Raw genomic sequence first — 22,272 nt, forward strand, 5'->3', positions numbered from 1 at the left:
CTGAAAGCATTTCACTGTTGTTATATTATTGCTGTGTAACAACTGGTTGCTCTGGTAAGAATTTATACCCAGTGAACTTTATAGAATTCAATGAAAGATTTGAGATAGAAGGAGAGTAATAATAACAATTTAAAAAATGACTAGTACACTACATGACCTCATTTAATCCTTATAGTAGCCCTATGAGGAAATCCTTATCATTTCCACTTTATAGGAGGAGAAAGACAGCTCATACACTGTGAGTGGAGAATGGTGGTGACCCACTCAGCTACACCAACTCCTATCACACCACACTCTACATACATGTGCCCAGTCTACCAAGAGTAAGAGCCAAAATTTACTGGACCCACTGCCAAAGGACCAAAGAAGAAGGGGTTGCCCTCCAAACTATCAAGATCAGATGTGTTTATGATACAAAATTAAATATGCATAATTCACTAGTTAGAATGCCCCTGTACATCATCATGTTTTAATGTTATCTCAAGATTTTTGAGGTCTGAGTATTTACTTTTAGGCACCGTTATCGATACAATTCATAATTTCATATTTTCCCCTCATGGTAACCAAAAGAAATGCATGAAGCTGTGAATAATCCACACTAGGGACTGTGACTACTGATTCATCTTCCTCAGGATACCCAAAGCATTGGGAGTGAAACAAGAAATAAATGGTGGCTTCCAGAAGGTCCACTGAAATTGTTGAATGGATTGAAACACCACAGGCAACCAAGTGGTTTATTTTTCACTTCAAAAAATTCAGGACAGTTATATTCCCTCTCATCTAGATTGAAGAGGAACAGTGGCAAGTGTAAAGAGTGGGGAATCACTTGAATTTCAACTCTTTCTCTCACGTTGCTGTATGGGTGGCCTCTCTCTCTTATGGACAACTGGTATCCCGGAGAGTGACTCTTTCTGTGAATAAGTGAATACATCATGACCAACTCTTAAAGAGATTTTACCTACCAAAGAGTTTCTTTTAAATGGGAACTATATACTGAACTATATATCATTTTAAACAGTCGGTGTTACATTTAACATTATTCGTAGATGAATGCAATGTTAATCAAAACCCAAACCTGTGGGCTTGGCCAGAAAGAAATGTTAAACAAATATAAATACATTAGGGCTATTTGTTTTAACTTTTAATTTTCTTAAAAGGACATTTAAATGTTAAAATTAGTTTGGAGTGATGAAAATTTATGATAATACAACAAAGAATTTGCTCAAGATGTCAAGTGATGCCTACTGATAGGATATTTGAGTAGCCCACGGAAAATTTAAGTTTCCAAAAGGCACATATTTTGCATTTGAAAACAAAATGAAAAACAAAAGACATATTTGGGAGGAAATAATGCTGGAGGCTATAAAATGTTATTAAATAATTTATATCAAGGCCATTCTAGGACTAATCAATGGATTTACAGTCTTTTAAAACTACTGGAATTCTTGGGGCGCCTGGGTGGCTTAGTCAGTTGAGCCTCTGACTTTGGCTCAGGTCATGATCTCACGGTCTGTGAGTTCGAGCCCCACGTCGGGCTCTGTGCTGACAGCTCAGAGCCTGGAGCCTGCTTCGGATTCTGTGTCTCCCTCTCTCTCTGACCCTCCCCCGTTCATGCTCTGGCTCTCTCTGTCTCAAAAATAAATAAACATTAAAAAAATTTAAAAAAAAAGATAAAACTACTGGAATTCAAAGCAAAAAAAAAAAAATCACCTTCTGATGTCTATGATATGATCCAGCAGTCTGAACTGAATTCATGTCTAAGTAAAGCTTTGGCCGACTTGAAATGTCAATCAGTATGTTATGCACCTTGTCACTGTTTTTCACAGGAGGTTAGGAATTCCTGCTGAACCAGGTACAGGTTAGTTGCATCTAATCATACTCAATGGCCTACTTAACCGTCATCCTTCCCTTCTGTCTTTCTCCTTCCTATTATATGCCCAATGTTTAGCTTCTCTCTCAATTTAGACTTTATGTCCTTCAAACATGTCATAGTTTACTCTTCATAATGAGGTCCCAACCCATTGCTTCAGGTGTCTTGAAATGTATACCTACCTGGATGTTTATGGGTTCCATATGCTTGTAGTACTACCAGAAGTATTTCTAGTCTTTTTTATGTATAAGATTTAATAAATTGATTTTTAAAGTCTTAAGTTCTATTATAAAGATAACAGTTAAATTTATTCCAGTTATTCTAAATACAAGAAGACTAAGAAGGACAACTCTGATCAGAGGTCAAAGAAAACACAGTGATGCATATAGCAGGATGATGTCTTCCCATCATTAGCTTTTCTGACTGAATCTCAAACAGGAAGCCCACCTACAGAGGCAAGAAAGTAATTTGGTCTTCACTGTCTTCTGTACTAACTTTTAATCTCAGGCCAGGTTACTCTTAACCATATCGATTAATCCCAATTGTGATGGCTGGAAGTAGACTGAAGGTGTACAGATTTGATGAGTTGCTGCCTGAGTGATGGGCAAACAGGTTAAAATCAAGATAGTTCCCTCCCATAATGGCTGCCTCTTATCCACAGAGTGAATCTGTGACATACAAATGAACGGCACATCGCAAAAATGAAAACAGGTGCAAAGTTTGCACTCCCATGGCAGTTTTCATTAGTGTTATTTTAATTCACTCCTGAATTCAACCATAAATATTGTATTTACTAATCCATAACTTAATTTCATACTGAACTGTTTTCTTTGGGGTACCTTGGATATTGATTTTTATTTTGGCTTAATCCTGCAAACAAATTGATCCTGGGTAAATTGAGAAAAGAATATTCTAACAATTAGGGAAAGCCCAGGCACATTACTTAATATTTAGAAATTATATCCACTGATGTGAAAAAGTATAATAACAATGATGACTTCCATGCCAGTTCTTCTGAAGAATAATATATTTAATGCCTATTACTCTGAAGAATTTATACTGAATGTGAATGTTCACTAGTAGCGGTTGGAAACCTTATTATGTGAAAGATAACTGAAGGAATTAAAGAAGGGAAAACTACTTGAGTAAAAGCCAACATCCCCCTGTGGTCTACAAGGCCCCATGTGGTCTGGTCGTCCTCCGACCTCATTTCCCATCGCTCTGGCCCTTGCTTACTCTGCTTCGTCACACAGTCCTCTTTGCTGTTCTTTGAACAAACCAGGAAGGCTCCCACTAGCTTCTTCCTTTTTTCTGAAATACCGTACCCCCAAATATACAAATGGCTGTCTCCTCTCCTTAGGTCTTTGTCCAAATGTGTCAGCTCAATGATGCCGGCCCTTACCTACTATTTAAAACTACTGTTTGTCCCCCACCCAACACCTCCTAATTCCTTCTTACCTTGCTCTGCTTTTTCTTTACTTGATAGCTCTTATCACCATCTAACATATACTATAGTTATTCATTATGTTCATTGACACTGTCTCAGTATCCCCGCTAGAACATTATTAGCCTCATGAGGACAAGCATTTAGGTCTTTTAGTTCACTAATATATCCCAGTAGATAAGTACCGGGCATATAACACTCGATAAAAAAAAAATTCAAGGAGGGCCACCTAAGTGGCTCAGTTGGTTGGGCATCTGACTCTTGGATTCAGCTCAGGTCATGATCCCAAGGTTGTAGGATCAAGCCCCACATCAGGGTCTGCACTGAGCATGGAGCCTACATAAGATTTTCTCTCTCTCCCTCTGCTCCTCTCCCCTGCTCATGCAATCTCTCTCTCATTCTCTCTTTCTCTAATTAAAAACGTTAGTGGAAAGAGCAAATAAAATATATGAAGAGTGACTGTGTACAGCAGAGGAGTGCTCCAGAGGGAAGAACTAGATTTATGGATAGACAGAGAGCTAGGATATCTATCTATGGATAGAGGGAGAGCTAGGTTCAACGTGTGAATGACTTTCCAAAGGAAGAGATTTTCCAACTTTGTCATGCAGTAAAATCGCCCACAGAGCTTGTGAAAAACAATTCCTGGACCCCAAACTTAATGAAGCAGATCCTTCAGGAGTGGGTTACAGATCATTTGGTTCACACCCAATTTCAAGAACCACCCTTCTAAACTCTCAGTCACTGAAACATTCAAGTAGCAGCAGAAAGACCAAGTGCCAAGGGCTTTTAGACAAATGTTCCTTTTTGCACTGCAGACAAAGGCTGGGCTCAAAGATACTGTAATTTTATCAAATAAATTTTAAGATTAACATATTGTTTTTGTGCTATATTATTTAGAAAATTCTAACTTTACTTTCCATCAGGTTCTGCTCTGGTGTTGGAATGCATGCCTCTTAAGAGTAATAGAAGTATAGCTCTAAGGAGCATCTCATATTGTTTAACATTTAACGCTTATTTGGAAGTCTCATTACACATAAGAGTACATGTTGCAAATTTCTGATTTAGTTTGGAAGTCACTATTATTTCCTTTAATGCAGAAAACTGCAATTTACTGTGAATTATGTTTAGAATCAATAAGAGACCTTCTGTGGAAGCAATCTATGGAATAACCATAATTCCAAAAAGGGCCAAAGTCAAGTTAATAATCTGCAACTGAAAACAACCCTAATTTAATATTCAATATTAAGCTGAATATTCTCTTTTCATAGAGAAGGCAGTATAAAATGTGTAACATAGATATTTTCACTATGAAATGAATACATCAAATGAGAGAAATGCAGAGTGCCTTTTAAATAGTAGGTAGGTGCAGATAAATTGAAATTGAATCACGATAAAATGACAAAACACAAACCACAAATGCCACGAGCAGGTGCACAGCACACAGCAGACCTTTAACAGCTAAGCTCCTCTGAGTCCATGTGCTTTGCCCAGTTGGTGGAAAGAATCAGCAGATTCATCCCTGCACTCTCTAGTCAGATAAAATTACCCAAGTCAAATGTCTTTCAATTTATGACTGTCTGTAAGGAAGTCTTTTCACTTTTGGATAGAAAGATAATTAAAACTGATTTTTATTTATGCTTCCCGGTATGGCATAAATGTAAGGAAATAATTGAAAACAAACAGCATTATTAGGAAAAATAGTTACTGTTCGCAGAAGCCTGTGCTGAGCTGTATTATCTGCCGCAAATTCTTTGAGGATCAGATATTACTGCGTTGTTTGAAAGCCACTGCTGACCCTATCGAAATGAAGTAATAATATTAGCAGTAGCAGTTTCTATTTATTACATGCTTACTATGTATTAGACACTGTTCTAAGTGCTTTACATGAACTAGCTTATTCAGCTCCCAGAACCTAATGAGGTAGGTATGATTATTATTCCTAATTTATGGGTTAGGAAACTGAGGCTCAGAGAGATTCAGCTGCCCAAGGAGGCACAGTGGTTGAATTTGGAATTAAACTCAGGCAGAGCTCAAGCATTTAACCACAACATGCCTCCTCTTTTACTGTACTTCTAAGAAAGTACTTTAGGAAATGTACACTTGTTGAGGATTCATATACATTTAAATAAAAGGGTTTATTTTTGACATTGTAAACCTAAATTAACTGAAACTTCAAAAGCCCTAAATGATTTATTTTTCAGCATTTTCACTCTTTGTTGTTTTTAAAGGTTTGTGTGTGTGTGTTACTATATTTGAAGGTATTGTTTTTTAAGTTTGTTTATTTATTTATTTAGAATGAGAGCACACATGTACAGGGAAGGGGCAGAGAGAGGGAGGGAGACTGAATCCCAAGCAAGTTTCCTACCGTCAGCACAGAGCCCCATCCAGGGCTTGAACTCACAAACCGTGAGATCATGACCTGAGTCGAAACCAAGAGTCAGACAGTTAACCAACAGAGCCACCCAGGAGCCCTGATTGAAGGTATTGTTTTAATACTGTACTATGGATGAAAACTGGCATACTGAGATGCCTGGGTGGCTGAGTCGGTTAAGCATCTGACATCGGCCCAGGTCATGACCTCATGGTTTGTGAGTTCGAGCCCCGGGTCGGGCTGTATGCTTACAGCTCAGTGACTGGAGCCTGCTTCAGATCCTGTGTCTTCCTCTCTCTCTGCCCTTCTCCCACTCATGCTCTGTCTCTCTGTCTCTCAAAAATAAACGCTGACAAAATTTTAAAAAATAAAAGAAAATTGGCTGAACTCAGAAATTTATGACTGAATCTGCAATAGCACTCTTGTTGTATAAACCTTCATTTTAAACATTTTGCCCAGACAGATGCAATATACAAAAACTTGAGGGGACACTCACCTGCATCACAATTTTCAGTCACAGTCCCTTTATACAGAGGGTGGCTGAAGGAAATCTTTCTATCTTCTCCTTCCATGTGAACGACTAAGAGGCCAGTGGCTGTCCTAGCTGGGACGCCTTGGTCCATAACTTTTAACTGCAGCCAGATTGGAAAATATTCTGAAGATGGGTTGTGCCGAAGTTGGACTTCTCCTGTATACTTATCAATAGAAAACATCGACTGGGTCTCTGCAAAACTAAACATGACAGTTCCATTGGGTCCCAAGTCGGGGTCACTGGCTGTCAGAATGGCAGTTGTCTGGTTAGGAGGTGACTGGGCGGAAAGAAAAATTTCAAAGGGGTTCTGCTCCCACACCGGATCATTGTCATTAACATCCATGACATGCACTTTTATAATTACTGTGGTGCTTCTCGAGCCCTGGACACTACAGTCTCTGGCCACAGCCCGAAATGTATGTTGGGATCTGGCTTCTCGGTCCAAGGCGTGGCAGGTTCTCAGTGCACCCGCCACAGAATCAATGGTGAATGTACCAGAAGCTTCACCCTCCAGAAAATACTCAGTTTGCCCATTCAGACCTTCGTCCTTGTCCACAGCAGATAGTACCAGAACCACTGTCCCCACTTCAGCATCTTCTCTCACGGAGGCCTGGTAATGCAGCGTGGGGAAGGAAGGGCCATGGTCATTGTCATCCAAAACTCTAACCTGCAACTGCACCAGAGAGCTCCTCGGTGGATCCCCTAGGTCAGAACACAGGATGACTAATGTAAAATTGCTGACTTGCTCCCGGTCCAAAGCGCGAGTGGTTGAGAGGTCTCCTGATGTTTCATTAATAGCAAAGTATTCATCGGTATTCCCATCTACGAAAGGAAACAAATACAAATTCAAAATCCATTCGAATTGAAGAAGTAGCAGCCCTTTGCTGGCTATATATACATACACATATGATTCATGTGTATATGTGCTACATATATCATTCATGTATATGATGCGATATATGCAGGATTCATGCATTCAACAAATATTTATTTCATGATTATTCATCCTAGCAGTTTTGTAAGTATGGAGGATACAACAGTGAACATGATAGAGTCCCCACCCTCATGAAGCTTCTTTTATCAGGGGATAAACAAAATAATATAATTCAATATCTATCTTACTTCAATCAATAATTAGAGGGGGGCCTGGGTGGCTCAATGAGTTAAGTGTCCGATGCTTGACTTCAGCTCAGGTCATGATCTTACAGTTCATGGTTTTGAGCTTCATGTCAGGCTCTGTATTGACAGTGTGGAGCCTGCTTGAGATTCTTTCTCTCTCCCTCTCTCTCTGCCCCTCTTCCTGCTTGCTCTCTCTCTAAATAAATAAACTTAAAAAAATAATTTACTTGCTTTGACTTGATTTGCAAGAGTATGAATTTTTGTGTCTGCATCTACAACTTTTTATATTCATATATTTTTCCTCTGATTAAAGTATATGTTTTCATTGAGATAAAACAACAATGGGACACCTGGGTGGCTCAGTTGCTTAAGCCTCTGACTCTTGGTTTCAGTTCAGGTCATGATCTCATGGTTTGTGAGTTTGAGCCCCATGTCGGGCTCTGTACTGACAGTACGGAGCCTGCTTGGGATTCTGTCTTCCCCTCTCTCTCTTTTTCTCTGCCTCTCCCTTGCTTGTGCTCTCTCTGTCTCTCAGAATAAATAAATAACTTGTAGTCAGGAAAAATAATAGTTCCATGACTTTCCGGCAATATCTTGGATGAAGGGCACATTCTTGGATGAGGCTCACTATTCCAAACAGTGTGAGGATTTACTAGCATCTGCCAGGGGTCTATGGGGAAGAAGTAGAACAGCATTCAAAAGAACAACAGCTAGGGGCTGAGGAGAAGAGACTTGCATTTGCATTTTATTCATAACACACAAGTAATTTGTACCACACATAGGGGTGATCCGACAAACCTACATTTCTGTGGCATTTGTAGTTGATAAAATGATTCATTCACTCAGCAGACATTTAAGGAGAACCTGCCACACGCCAAGCATGTGCTGGATACTGGGAATATGAGGAGAGTAAGCCATGATCCCAGTCTCCAAGAATTACAGTGCAGGAGGAATTTGGGTCAGTACCGGGACATCAAAGTGTGGTGTGAAAATCATATGCACAGGGCGCTGAGAAGGAGATGAAGGGCACACAGTCCTGTGTTTTGCTGAGCGGGAATGACTGGAGAGAGTGACATCACAACTGATCCCTAAAGAGGAAGGGGCCAGGCTAAAGGGTTGTAGGTAGAGGAGAGAGCCTGAAGGAAGCATTCCACATTGGTAGTGTGATGCCGTTGGGCATGAGGACTGGGTCTTTCAGGTGAAACAATTTGGAGCCTGAAGGAAGTCTTACAACTATGAGAAGTTAATAGCTGCAAATGTTCTAGTGTAACTAGAACACAGGGTTCCCTGGGTGTTTGCAAGCAGAGGGCAGAGAGAGGGCTGGCAGCTGGGAAGACACGAATTTAGGAGAGAAGGAGAGGGTTAAATCATGAAGCGCCCTGTGTATACTGCTGAGGAGTCTACCTTAACGTCTGTAGGGAGCCCCTGAAGGGTTTTAGACAGGAAAGGATCATGAGTCACACTTCTGTTTTAGGAAGAAGCCTGGGCAGCAATGTCAAAGCTTGGTTTTGACACTGACAGTGCAGAGCCTTGCTTGGGATCCTCTCTCTTCCTCTCTCTCTCTGCCCCTCCCCCACTCGCTTGCGAGTGAGGGTTCTCTCTCTCTCACAAAAATGAATAAGCTAAAAATAAGAATTCTTGGAACAATTCTAACATCTTTTTGTTTTGCTCATTAATCATGACTTTAAAAAAATCTTTGGCAGTTGTTAATTTTATATTTGTATGAAAGTCATTATTTTACTTAAAAACATGTCCTTTAATGGGGTTAAGACATAGAATGCAGATAAAGATAGGGAGATATAGGGGGGCAGTGGTAGCTGAAGACAGGGATTGGATGCAATGACTCAGTGAGAGTATGTCTATGAGGAAAGTAAAAAAAAAAAATACTAAGCACCAAACACCATGGAAACTTCAATAAGTCAGAAGACCACCCGCAGCACAAGGACATTGGAAAGGCTTGTCTAGAAAGGACATGAAGGATCAGGAGAAAGTGACCTTCTGAAGTCAAGGTGGGGCCAAGTGTCCAGGGCGGGGTGTGCAAAGGCACAAAAGCAGGACAAGCAAATTAAGAAGTGAAAAGATCCGCTGGATTTAGCAACAAGATCCCAAGCGTCTCTCTGCAAGGGTAGTTTCAGTAGAACACACGGTAGCAGGATAAGAAGTGAAAGCAAAGGTAAGGTCAGAAACCAGAGAGAAGCCAATGATTTTTTTTTTTTTTTTAAGGACAAAAATTCTTTATTAAGAGTGGTATTACAGTTGAATCCTTTTTTTCCTGTTTATTTTTTTACGGTATTAAGGTTGAATCATTTTCTTCAGCTTATTTTTCTGTATCAATTTTCTACAGTAAAAAACTGTATATTTTATTTTATTTATTTATTTATTTTTTAAGTTTATTTATTATTTATTTATTCATTTATTTTAATATATGAACTTTATTGTCAAATTGGTTTCCATACAACACCCAGTGCTCATCCCAAAAGGTGCCCTCCTCAATACCCATCCCCCACCCTCCCCTCCCTCCCACCCCCCATCAACCCTCAGTTTGTTCTCAGTTTTCAACAGTCTCTTATGCTTTGGCTCTCTCCCACTCTAACCTCTTTTTTTTTTTTTTTTTCCTTCCCCTCCCCCATGACTTTCTGTTAAGTTTCTCAGGATCCACATAAGAGTGAAACCATATGGTATCTGTCTTTCTCTGTATGGCTTATTTCACTTAGCATCACACTCTCCAGTTCCATCCACGTTGCTACAAAAGGCCATATTTCATTTTTTCTCATTGCCACGTAGTATTCCATTGTGTATATAAACCACAATTTCTTTATCCATTCATCAGTTGATGGACATTTAGGCTCTTTCCATAATTTGGCTATTGTTGAGAGTGCTGCTATAAACATTGGGGTACAAGTGCCCCTATGCATCAGTACTCCTGTATCCCTTGGATAAATTCCTAGCAGTGCTATTGCTGGGTCATAGGGTAGGTCTATTTTTAATTTTCTGAGGAACCTCCACACTGAGAAGCCAATGATTTTTAAGAAGCTTGATTATGAAGGAAAAGAGAGTGAGAAGGGACACACACCTGAGGGAAGATGTGTGTCTTCAAGACAAAAAAGGCTGGTAAATACTGATGGGAAAAACAAGTGGAAGGGGAAATTTTGACAGTATGGGAAAAAGCCAATGAGAAAAAAAAAGTCCCTGATGCAGTGAGAGGGGACAAGTGGCAATCTGGGGATTGTTTGTTATCAGTGCTCAAGAAGACAAGCACAGAATTTGAGAGCAACCATTTAGAAAATCTTACCGCCACTTGACAAAATAATTTTACATCTGCACAAATAGATTTTTAAAAAATGGGGCTATGCCTTTTCTTTCCTCACAGTCATTCATATTTATTGTATTTAACAAAAGTTTCAGTGCACAACAGATCGGAAATTTAAAAAAAATCCAACTCTGGTCCTTAATCACAGATTGTTTGGGAAGTCCTAGAGAACAAGTGGAGTTTATAGAAGGAAAGGACTCAATGCAATGGGTAGGAAAGAAGAAAATGGGGCTCACTTAAACAAGTTAGTTTGAAAGGGTATTGTTCTTCAGGATGAAATATGACATTGCATGTAAACATTTAAAATATATATGCCCTTGAACGTGATAACTCTACTTACATTTATCATAAAGAAATAATTAAGCAAGTTTTGTTCAACGGTAGCATTTTTATAATAAGACTGCTATTGTGATCAATACCTCAAAGACCATAAAAGGGAATGGATGAAATAAGTGATATTATACATATGCGATAAGAGGAAACATCATTAGAAATGCTAACATATATGTCTATTTACTCATCCGAAAGGTTCAAACAGTATGTTAAAAATGAGTTTAAAAATGAGGTAGCAAAATAGCATATATAAATTGTCCAATATATGTAAAATTGATGTCTCCATTCACAAGGTTCATGGGAGAGCACTTTTCAAAATAGTAAAGGGGTTATCTCAGCAAGACAAAAATTTTGTGTGTTACTACTTTGGTTCTCCATAAATCTGTATATATATCCTATAACAATCACGTATCATTCTTATAATCAGGCAAAAAGGAAATAAAGCTATTCTCATTTTGGAGTAAAATGGTGGTATATAGAAAATGCAACTGGTCCTAGAATTTTTAGCAAATAAAGAGTGATAGCTTTCAGAAGCTAGTTCCAAAACTGCTTTTACAAGATCGAAAGATCTGAAAGTGGTTTCCTCTATAAGATGTAGTCTCTGAAGCATTCCTCTCTCTCCTCAACTCATATTCTATGTGCACTCCGACACCTGCCAAAAATCAGATTCTTCAGTCACTTTTTCTCTTAAATGAATAAGATGCAGCTCTCTCCATACAAATGCTACCATTATTCTGCCAGAGATCTTTATGTTTCTGATCCAAAGGGAGCGATATCACAAAATTATCTTCTAGTAGAAGTTCTTACAGATTTTTATCAAGAGTGGGATATACTCTTAAGTGTAGATCTTAAGTGTTACACCGATATTCAGATCTGGGAACTGTCTCTGTCTGTTCTAGCCTCCATTTAAGAAGGACCTGACAAGGGTGCCTGGGTGGCTCAGTCCGTTAACCATCTGACTTTGGCTTGGGTCACGATCCTGCAGTTCGTGAGTTTGAGCCCTGTGTGGGGCTCTGTGCTGACAGCTCAGAGCCTACAGCCTGCTTTGGATTCTGTGTCTCCCTCTCTCTGCCCTTCCCCTGCTCACACTCTGTCTCTCTCTCTCTCTCAAGAAGAAACTTTAAAAATTTTTTTTTTAAAAGAAGGGCATGACAAAATTCTTGATGGCTCAAAATAATAAAAACATTAGTGATCATATGAAAGACACAAAAATGGAATAAAGTTATATGTTCCATCTGCACATCCACTAGTATAGAAAAATTCACGAGGAGAGGTTCCGGAAGATGGCGGCGTAGGAGGACGCGGGGCTCACAACGCGTCCTGCCGATCACTTAGATTCCACCTACACCTGCCTAAAGAACCCAGAAAACCGCCAGAGGATTAGCAGAAGGGAGTCTCCGGAGTCAAGCGCAGACTAGAGGCCCACGGAAGAGGGTAGGAAGGGCGGCGAGGCGGTGCGCGCTCCACGGACTGGCGGGAGGGAGCCGGGGCGGAGGGGCGGCTCGCCAGCCAAGCAGAGCCCCCGAGTCTGGCTGGCAAAAGCGGAGGGGCTGGACAGACTGTGTTCCGACAGCAAGCGCGACTTAGCGTCTGGGAGGTCATAAGTTAACAGCTCTGCTCGGAAAGCGGGAAGGCTGGAGGACAAAGGGAGGGAGAGCTGCTGAGCCCCCGGACGGCAGAGCTCAGCTTGGCGGGGAACAAAGGCGCCAGCGCCATCTCCCCCGCCCATCCCCCAGCCAAAATCCCAAAGGGAACCAGTTCCTGCCAGGGAACTTGCTCGCTCCTCCCAAACACCCAACTCTGTGCTTCTGCGGAGCCAAACCTCTGGCAGTGGATCTGACTCCCTCCCGCTGCCACAGGGCTCCTCCTGGAGTGGATCACCTAAGGAGAAGCGAGCTAAGCCTGCCCCTCCACCCCCCGTGCACCTTGCCTACCCACCCCAGCTAATACACCAGATCCCCAGCAACACAAGCCTGGCAGTGTGCAAGTAGCCCAGACGGGACACGCCACCCCACAGTGAATCCCGCCCCTAGGAGAGGGGAAGAGAAGGCACACACCAGTCTGACTGTGGCCCCAGCAGTGGGCTGGGGGCAGACATCGGGTCGGACTGCGGCCCCGCCCACTAACTCCAGTTATACACCACAGCACAGGGGAAGTGCACTGCAGGTCCTCACCACGCCAGGGACTCTCCAAAATGACCAAACGGAAGAATTCCCCTCAGAAGAATCTCCAGGAAATAACAACAGCTAATGAACTGATCAAAAAGGATTTAAATAATATAACAGAAAGTGAATTTAGAATAATAGTCATAAAATTAATCGCTGGGCTTGAAAACAGTATACAGGACAGCAGAGAATCTCTTGCCACAAAGATCGAGGGACTAAGGAACAGTCACGAGGAGTTGAAAAACGCTTTAAACGAAATGCAAAACAAAATGGAATCCACGATGGCTCGGCTTGAAGAGGCAGAGGAGAGAATAGGTGAACTAGAAGATAAAGTTATGGAGAAAGAGGAAGCTGAAAGAAAGAGAGATAAAAAAATCCAGGAGTATGAGGGGAAGATTAGAGAACTAAGTGATACACTAAAAAAAAATAATATACGCATAATTGGTATCCCAGAGGAGGAAGAGAGAGGGAAAGGTGCTGAAGGGGTACTTGAAGAAATTATAGCTGAGAACTTCCCTGAACTGGGGAAGGAAAAAGGCATTGAAATCCAAGAGGCACAGAGAACTCCCTTCAGACGTAACTTGAATCGATCTTCTGCATGACATATCATAGTGAAACTGGCAAAATACAAGGATAAAGAGAAAATTCTGAAAGCAGCAAGGGATAAACGTGCCCTCACATAGAAAGGGAGACCTATAAGACTCGTGACTGATCTCTCCTTTGAAACTTGGCAGGCCAGAAAGGCTTGGCACGATATCTACAGTGTGCTAAACAGAAAAAATATGCAGCCGAGAATCCTTTATCCAGCAAGTCTGTCATTTAGGATAGAAGGAGAGATAAAGGTCTTCCCAAACAAACAAAAACTGAAGGAATTTGTCACCACGAAACCAGCCCTACAAGAGATCCTAAGGGGGATCCTGTGAGACAAAGTACCAGAGACATCACTACAAGCATAAAACATACAGACATCACAATGACTCTAAACCCATATCTTTCTATAATAACACTGAATGTAAATGGATTAAATGCGCCAACTAAAAGACATAGGGTATCAGAATGGATAAAAAAACAAGACCCATCTATTTGCTGTCTACAAGAGACTCATTTTAGATCTGAGGACACCTTTAGATTGAGAGTGAGGGGATGGAGAACTATTTATCATGCTCCTGGAAGCCAAAAGAAAGCTGGAGTAGCCATACTTATATCAGACAAACTAGACTTTAAATTAAAGGCTGTAACAAGAGATGAAGAAGGGCATTATATAATAATCACAGGGTCTATCCACCAGGAAGAGCTAACTATTATAAATGTCTATGCGCCAAATACCCGAGCCCCCAGATATATAAAACAATTACTCATAAACATAAGCAACCTTATTGATAAGAATGTGGTCATTGCAGGGGACTTTAACACCCCACTTACAGAAATGGATAGATCATCTAGACACACAGTCAATAAAGAAACAAGGGCCCTGAATGATACATTGGATCAGATGGACTTGACAGATATATTTAGAACTCTGCATCCCAAAGCAACAGAATATACTTTCTTCTCGAGTGCACATGGAACATTCTCCAAGATAGATCATATACTGGGTCACAAAACAGCCCTTCATAAGTTTACAAGAATTGAAATTATACCATGCATACTTTCAGACCACAATGCTATGAAGCTTGAAATCAACCACAGGAAAAAGTCTGGAAAACCTCCAAAAGCATGGAGGTTAAAGAACACCCTACTAACGAATGAGTGGGTCAACCAGGCAATTAGAGAAGAAATTAAAATATACATGGAAACAAACGAAAATGAAAATACAACAATCCAAACGCTCTGGGATGCAGCGAAGGCAGTCCTGAGAGGAAAATACATTGCAATCCAGGCCTATCTCAAGAAACAAGAAAAATCCCAAATACAAAATCTAACAGCACACCTAAAGGAAATAGAAGCAGAACAGCAAAGGCAGCCTAAACCCAGCAGAAGAAGAGAAATAATAAAGATCAGAGCAGAAATAAACAATATAGAATCTAAAAAAACTGTAGAGCAGATCAACGAAACCAAGAGTTGGTTTTTTGAAAAAATAAACAAAATTGACAAACCTCTAGCCAGGCTTCTCAAAAAGAAAAGGGAGATGACCCAAATAGATAAAATCATGAATGAAAATGGAATGATTACAACCAATCCCTCAGAGATACAAACAATTATCAGGGAATACTATGAAAAATTATATGCCAGCAAATTGGACAACCTGGAAGAAATGGACAAATTTCTAAACACCCACACTCTTCCAAAACTCAATCAGGAGGAAATAGAAAGCTTGAACAGACCCATAACCAGCGAAGAAATTGAATCGGTTATCAAAAATCTCCCAACAAATAAGAGTCCAGGACCAGATGGCTTCCCAGGGGAGTTCTACCAGACATTTAAAGCAGAGATAATACCTATCCTTCTCAAGCTATTCCAAGAAATAGAAAGAGAAGGAAAACTTCCAGACTCATTCTATGAAGCCAGTATTACTTTGATTCCTAAACCAGACAGAGACCCAGTAAAAAAAGAGAACTACAGGCCAATATCCCTGATGAATATGGATGCAAAAATTCTTAATAAGATACTAGCAAATCGAATTCAACAGCATATAAAAAGAATTATTCACCATGATCAAGTGGGATTCATTCCTGGGATGCAGGGCTGGTTCAACATTCGCAAATCGATCAACGTGATACATCACATTAACAAAAAAAAAGAGAAGAACCATATGATCCTGTCAATCGATGCAGAAAAGGCCTTTGACAAAATCCAGCACCCTTTCTTAATAAAAACCCTTGAGAAAGTCGGGATAGAAGGAACATACTTAAAGATCATAAAGGCCATTTATGAAAAGCCCACAGCTAACATCATCCTCAATGGGGTAAAACTGAGAGCTTTTTCCCTGAGATCAGGAACACGACAGGGATGCCCACTCTCACCGCTGTTGTTTAATATAGTGCTGGAAGTTCTAGCATCAGCAATCAGACAACAAAAGGAAATCAAAGGCATCAAAATTGGCAAAGATGAAGTCAAGCTTTCGCTTTTTGCAGATGACATGATATTATACATGGAAAATCCAATAGACTCCACCAAAAGTCTGCTAGAACTGATACATGAATTCAGCAAAGTTGCAGGATACAAAATCAACGTGCAGAAATCAGTTGCATTCTTATACACTAACAATGAAGCAACAGAAAGACAAATGAAGAAACTGATCCCATTCACAATTGCACCAAGAAGCATAAAATACCTAGGAATAAATCTAACCAAAGATGTAAAAGATCTGTATGCTGAAAACTATAGAAAGCTTATGCAGGTAATTGAAGAAGATATAAAGAAATGGAAAGACATTCCCTGCTCATGGATTGGAAGAATAAATATTGTCAAAATGTCAATACTACCCAAAGCTATCTACACATTCAATGCAATCCCAATCAAAATTGCACCAGCATTCTTCTCGAAACTAGAACAAGCAATCCTAAAATTCATATGGAACCACAAAAGGCCCCGAATAGCCAAAGTAATTTTGAAGAAGAAGACCAAAGCAGGAGGCATCACAATCCCAGACTTTAGCCTCTACTACAAAGCTGTCATCATCAAGTCAGCATGGTATTGGCATAAAAACAGACACATAGACCAATGGAATAGAATAGAAACCCCAGAACTAGACCCACAAACGTATGGCCAACTCATCTTTGACAAAGCAGGAAAGAACATCCAATGGAAAAAAGACAGTCTCTTTAACAAATGGTGCTGGGAGAACTGGACAGCAACATGCAGAAGGTTGAAACTAGACCACTTTCTCACACCATTCACAAAAATAAACTCAAAATGGATAAAGGACCTGAATGTGAGACAGGAAACCATCAAAACCTTAGAGGAGAAAGCAGGAAAAGACCTCTCTGACCTCAGCCGTAGCAATCTCTTACTCGGCACATCCCCAAAGGCAAGGGAATTAAAAGCAAAAGTGAATTACTGGGACCTTATGAAGATAAAAAGCTTCTGCACAGCAAAGGAAACAACCAACAAAACTAAAAGGCAACCAACGGAATGGGAAAAGATATTTGCAAATGACACATCGGACAAAGGGCTAGTATCCAAAATCTATAAAGAGCTCATCAAACTCCACACCCGAAAAACAAATAACCCAGTGAAGAAATGGGCAGAAAACATGAATAGACACTTCTCTAAAGAAGACATCCGGATGGCCAACAGGCACATGAAAAGATGTTCAACGTCGCTCCTTATCAGGGAAATACAAATCAAAACCACACTCAGATATCACCTCACACCAGTCAGAGTGGCCAAAATGAAGAAATCAGGAGACTATAGATGCTGGAGAGGATGTGGAGAAACAGGAACCCTCTTGCACTGTTGGTGGGAATGCAAATTGGTGCAGCCGCTCTGGAAAGCAGTGTGGAGGTTCCTCAGAAAATTAAAAATAGACCTACCCTATGACCCAGCAATAGCACTGCTAGGAATTTATCCAAGGGATACAGGAGTACTGATGCATAGGGGCACCTGTACCCCAATGTTTATAGCGGCACTCTCAACAATAGCCAAATTATGGAAAGAGCCTAAATGTCCATCAACTGATGAATGGATAAAGAAATTGTGGTTTATATACACAATGGAATACTACGTGGCAATGAGAAAAAATGAAATATAGCCTTTTGTAGCAACATGGATGGAACTGGAGAGTGTGATGCTAAGTGAAATAAGCCATACAGAGAAAGACAGATACCATATGGTTTCACTCTTATGTGGATCCTGAGAAACATAACAGAAACCCATGGGGGAGGGGAAGGAAAAAAAAAAAAAAAAAGAGGTTAGAGTGGGAGAGAGCCAAAGCATAAGAGACTGTTAAAAACTGAGAACAAATTGAGGGTTGATGGGGGGTGGGAGGGAGGGCAGGGTGGGTGATGGGTATTGAGGAGGGCACCTTTTGGGATGAGCACTGGGTGTTGTATGGAAACCAATTTGACAGTAAATTTCATATATTAAAAAATAAAAAAGAAAAAAAAAAAAAAAGAAAAATTCACAAGAGGGGCACCTGGGTGGCTCAGTCAGTTAAGCGTCTGACTGTGGCTCAGGTCATGATCTCATGGTTCATGAGTTTGAGCCCTAAGTCGGGCTCTGTGCTGACCGCCCAGAGCCTGGCGCCTGTTTCAGATTCTGTGTCTCCCTCTCTCTCTGCCCCTCCCCCCACTTGCACTCTGTCTCTCTCTCTCTTTCTCTCAAAAAAAAAATCTTAAAAAAATGTTTTTAAAAAAGAAAAATTCACAAGTGTCGTTGAGGGGAGATTTAAGAATTCGGAGGCCATCGGTTCATGGTGTCTGTGGAAAGGACACACACGGCACCAAACAGCTCTTGGCGTGTTTTCTACAGACACTGCGATAAACACCAAATACAGAATAATCACCAGCGTGTCAACTCGGGCAGTGTCCTGAGGAGAATTTTAAAAAAGAAAATACTTACCAATTATATGATACCTGACAGCTCCATTATCACCAGCATCCATATCAGAAGCCAAAATAGTGTAGGCAACCCCTGGCTCTTGGTTTTCCAGAACCTCAATGCTATAACTGGGGATAATAATCTCTGGTGCGTGATCGTTTTCATCTTCCACAGTACAGAGAATCGTGGTGGTGCCAGATAACGAAGGGACTCCCCCATCTCGCACAAGTACTGATGTGAAATAAAAGAGAACACAGATTGTGGCCGTGAATTCATGCCTAGCATACACTGCCCCAACCAGACTGCATCAGACCAAACCACCTGGGTAGCACTGGGTCAAGCGCATTTTATTTCAAGACACTCTGCAGAAATGTAAAATGTCACCACTACCCTCCTGCTGCTTGTTTTTGTTTGTTTTCCATCGTCCAGGGATCCCTTACCTCGAAGGGTGAAAACTTCCTGAACTTCTCTGTCAAGTGTGGTGGTTGTCACTACCTCTCCAGTGTCAGGATTTATCTTGAACAACCCAGAAGAAGCACCTGGCATGATTTCAAACTGAAACTTGGAATTGATTCCTTAAGAAAAATAGAAAGAAAAACTTAGTAATTATCCCTTTGGAAACCAGTCATCTGTTTTCTTATTCTTTTTCCTGTGAACATGTCAGGCCATAGATGAAAAAGGCAAGACACTTAAACAGCCTTCAAATTAAGGTAAAACATCCAAAACACACACACACACACACACACACACACACACACACACACCCCTCTTTCGGCTGTTCTTGCTAAATAAAAGCCTCATGGGCTGAAATGCTTGATTTTCAAAAGTCTTAGGAGACTTCCCCACAGTGAATGCTTAAGATTTTTTCCCTCTCATAAAAGATTTCTTATGAGTGCGCAACCCTACAATATATTCCTAATTACTCCTTCTAACACCCCTGATTGTGATTTAATGACATAATTATAAGCTTGAGAGCCAAATGACAATTTCTTTAGATCAACCCTCTATTTAAAAACTTGTGCTCAGTTATGGTATTTTGTTTATTCTCCAGTACAGGAGGAAAGCATGTAGACTTGCTTATATGCATATTTTTGTTTTGTTTTTTTACTTAGCATTCAGTCTCCTATTTGGAGTGAGAAATGTGGTATCATGTTATCATGCATTTTGAAAATAATGTTTCCCAATTTGGGGGGTTTCATTTCTTCCCTAAGAAAAGTGTTACATCATCTCCATCATTGATTATGAAGATCATTCATACCATTAACTTAATGAGTTTATCCCAGGCTGTTGTAGCTTATTTGCCCCTTATACAAGTTCCGTTTAATTATTTTCCTATCTTCTTTCTTAACTGACAAGAATCTAGGAGCAGACATAGTACTTAGAGTATATGATTTTATACTTCAATAAAAGATGAAATACTATTCTTTGGCCTTAACAACAACACCAAAAAACTTCAATTACAAATTTCCATCTTGCCAATCTTAAAAATTTTCATTCCACTATGGTCTAGAGGCTATAACATAGGACTGAGTGCTGGAGGGAGTGGAATATAAGGCCAGTTTTATGTAAGAATAAATGTACTATGTCACTTGAAAGGGAAAGGATATTTGACATAGTCTGCAGGCATTTTAATGGCCTTAAGAGAAAATAAAGTCTAATAAGATACAATCAATAGGTTTGATATGGTATGGTCAGAGGTCCCCCCAAAATACCATTCTATCAGTAGACATTAGGCTTATTATTCCACTAATGATTATTTAATAATCCTGGAGACTACTTTGGTCTCCTAATGATCACATAATCTCTCTTCTGTAGCCAAGACAAAAATTCTAAAAATTCCGGGCTGAATGTATTATTTCTGTCTATCTCTTAGTACATTATGAAAATGGTGTATACCATTTGGTGTCACTGTATGGTGTCACATAGTGTGACACCTAATGGCCCAAGAGTCAATGGTGAATCAAACAGCTGCAGCCTCTGCCTTCAGGGAGTTGACATGGAGAACAGCACCATTTAATTTTGGACCCTTTATTTTTGAAATCAATTCACTCATTTATAGGATTTTATCATACATTATACATTATGTTATACCCTGCATTATATATTATTTTAATCTTTATTTAAAATGTTTAACATTTTAATTCCCAACACTTGTCAAACCCAGAAAATGTTTAAACTCAAATCTTTATATTTTCTCTTCCTCCCATTGTTCCCATTATTTTGTAGTGTGCCTTACCATGGTACCCAATATTTTCCTGACTTCTTAGAAACTTTCAGATTTTATTATTTCCATTATCCTAATAGCTTGGATTCCTGAGACAACAAGCCATTCACCTTTAATCCTCCTAGTATATTATGAAGGATAAACAAGATTCTTATTTATACCTATAGTTTGCATACATACATTTTTTACATACATTTCACACTCCCAAATTCACACCCTTCATAACTGAAATTATGTGAAATAACTTTAAAATATGGTTCTTTTAGAATTTAATTAGTGCCTTCCTTCTTCCACCTTATACCCTATAATCATCCAGAAGAAACACAGCATCATCAAACGTGAGCACCAAGAAAATAAAAATAAAATAGAGATTATCCAGTCTAATTTCATCACCTTACTAACCATATTGGAAATAGGGATCTGAAGATATTCAGTGGTATACTTATGACATACACCTAGTGAGAGGTGTATGTGTGTGTGTGTGTGTGTGTGTGTGTGTGTGGACACATACATATATTGCTCTTAGACCTCAAGACCTATAGCACTGTGACCTCTTAATTTCTCCAAGACACCCCTCTCAATTTGGTTCTTTCCTTCTCCAGCCCAGACCCATGAATGATCACTTTCACAACTGTGACAGTTTCCTCAGTCTGGTGGCTTTTGGCCAAAGATGCCAAGCAAAGCCTTAAGCCAGCATCATTCCAACCATCTCTCTGCCTTCCTTGGATACCCAGCAGATAACTGGGGCTGGAAGAAAATGTCACTACAGCATAGACTGAGGCTGCAGAAATGTCATCATCATCCAGCAGTCCCCTTCCAACTCTCCTGTGTCATCCCTCTCCTATTCAAGGTCTCCCACCCAACACCTCTGGGCTCACTTCCACAGATGGCTTTCTGTCATATTTCCCAGAGAAAATGAAGGCATCAGGAAAGCACTCCCTCAACTTTCTGCGTCTACACTCAACTCTAACTCCTGGTTTCTGTTTCAATGGCAAGAGTAATCCTTCCAGTGCTCCTTTTAGGAATTTTCCTCATTTCTAGTCTTTCTCATTAATTATTTCCCTTAAATTATATTCTTCTCTGTCTAGAGGAATCAAGATATTTTTCCTTCTCATTATGGCTAAGCTTATTTTAAAAATGCTATCCGTTCTCTGCAGCTAGCTTGAAAATGTCATACCTAGCTATTCTTTCTACAGTCACCAAGACCTTCTGGTTATAAAATTTACTGGTTATTTTAGTTTTTATCTGATTTTTCTTCTCTGTGGCTTCAGATATTGCTCACTGATGTTTAAAAAGATGGAAAAGCAAGTTGACAATAAATTTCATATTAAAAAAAAGATGGAAAAGAAGGAACAAAGTGAAACATGAGAGGGAGAGACAAAAAAGATGGTGGAGGAAGGAATTCATCCCACCTCTTTCCCAA

General features: G+C 40.0%; 1 protein-coding gene across 1 annotated transcript in view; it reads right to left on the bottom strand.

Moving 5' to 3' along the window:
* Window positions 1–22,272, bottom strand: part of DCHS2 (dachsous cadherin-related 2) — a 252,231-nt gene that overhangs the window by 46,755 nt on the left and 183,204 nt on the right. Inside the window, exons 11-13 of the mRNA XM_078445674.2 lie at window positions 19,066–19,200; window positions 18,647–18,856; window positions 6,182–7,039 (exon numbers count right to left, since the gene is read on the bottom strand). Coding sequence (XP_078301800.2) covers window positions 6,182–7,039; window positions 18,647–18,856; window positions 19,066–19,200 — 1,203 coding nt within the window. The remainder of the gene's footprint in view (window positions 1–6,181; window positions 7,040–18,646; window positions 18,857–19,065; window positions 19,201–22,272) is intronic.

Source organism: Panthera onca, chromosome B1, assembly GCF_046562875.1.
Source record: "Panthera onca isolate mPanOnc1 chromosome B1, mPanOnc1 haplotype 2, whole genome shotgun sequence".
Classification (NCBI taxonomy): Eukaryota; Metazoa; Chordata; class Mammalia; order Carnivora; family Felidae; genus Panthera; species Panthera onca.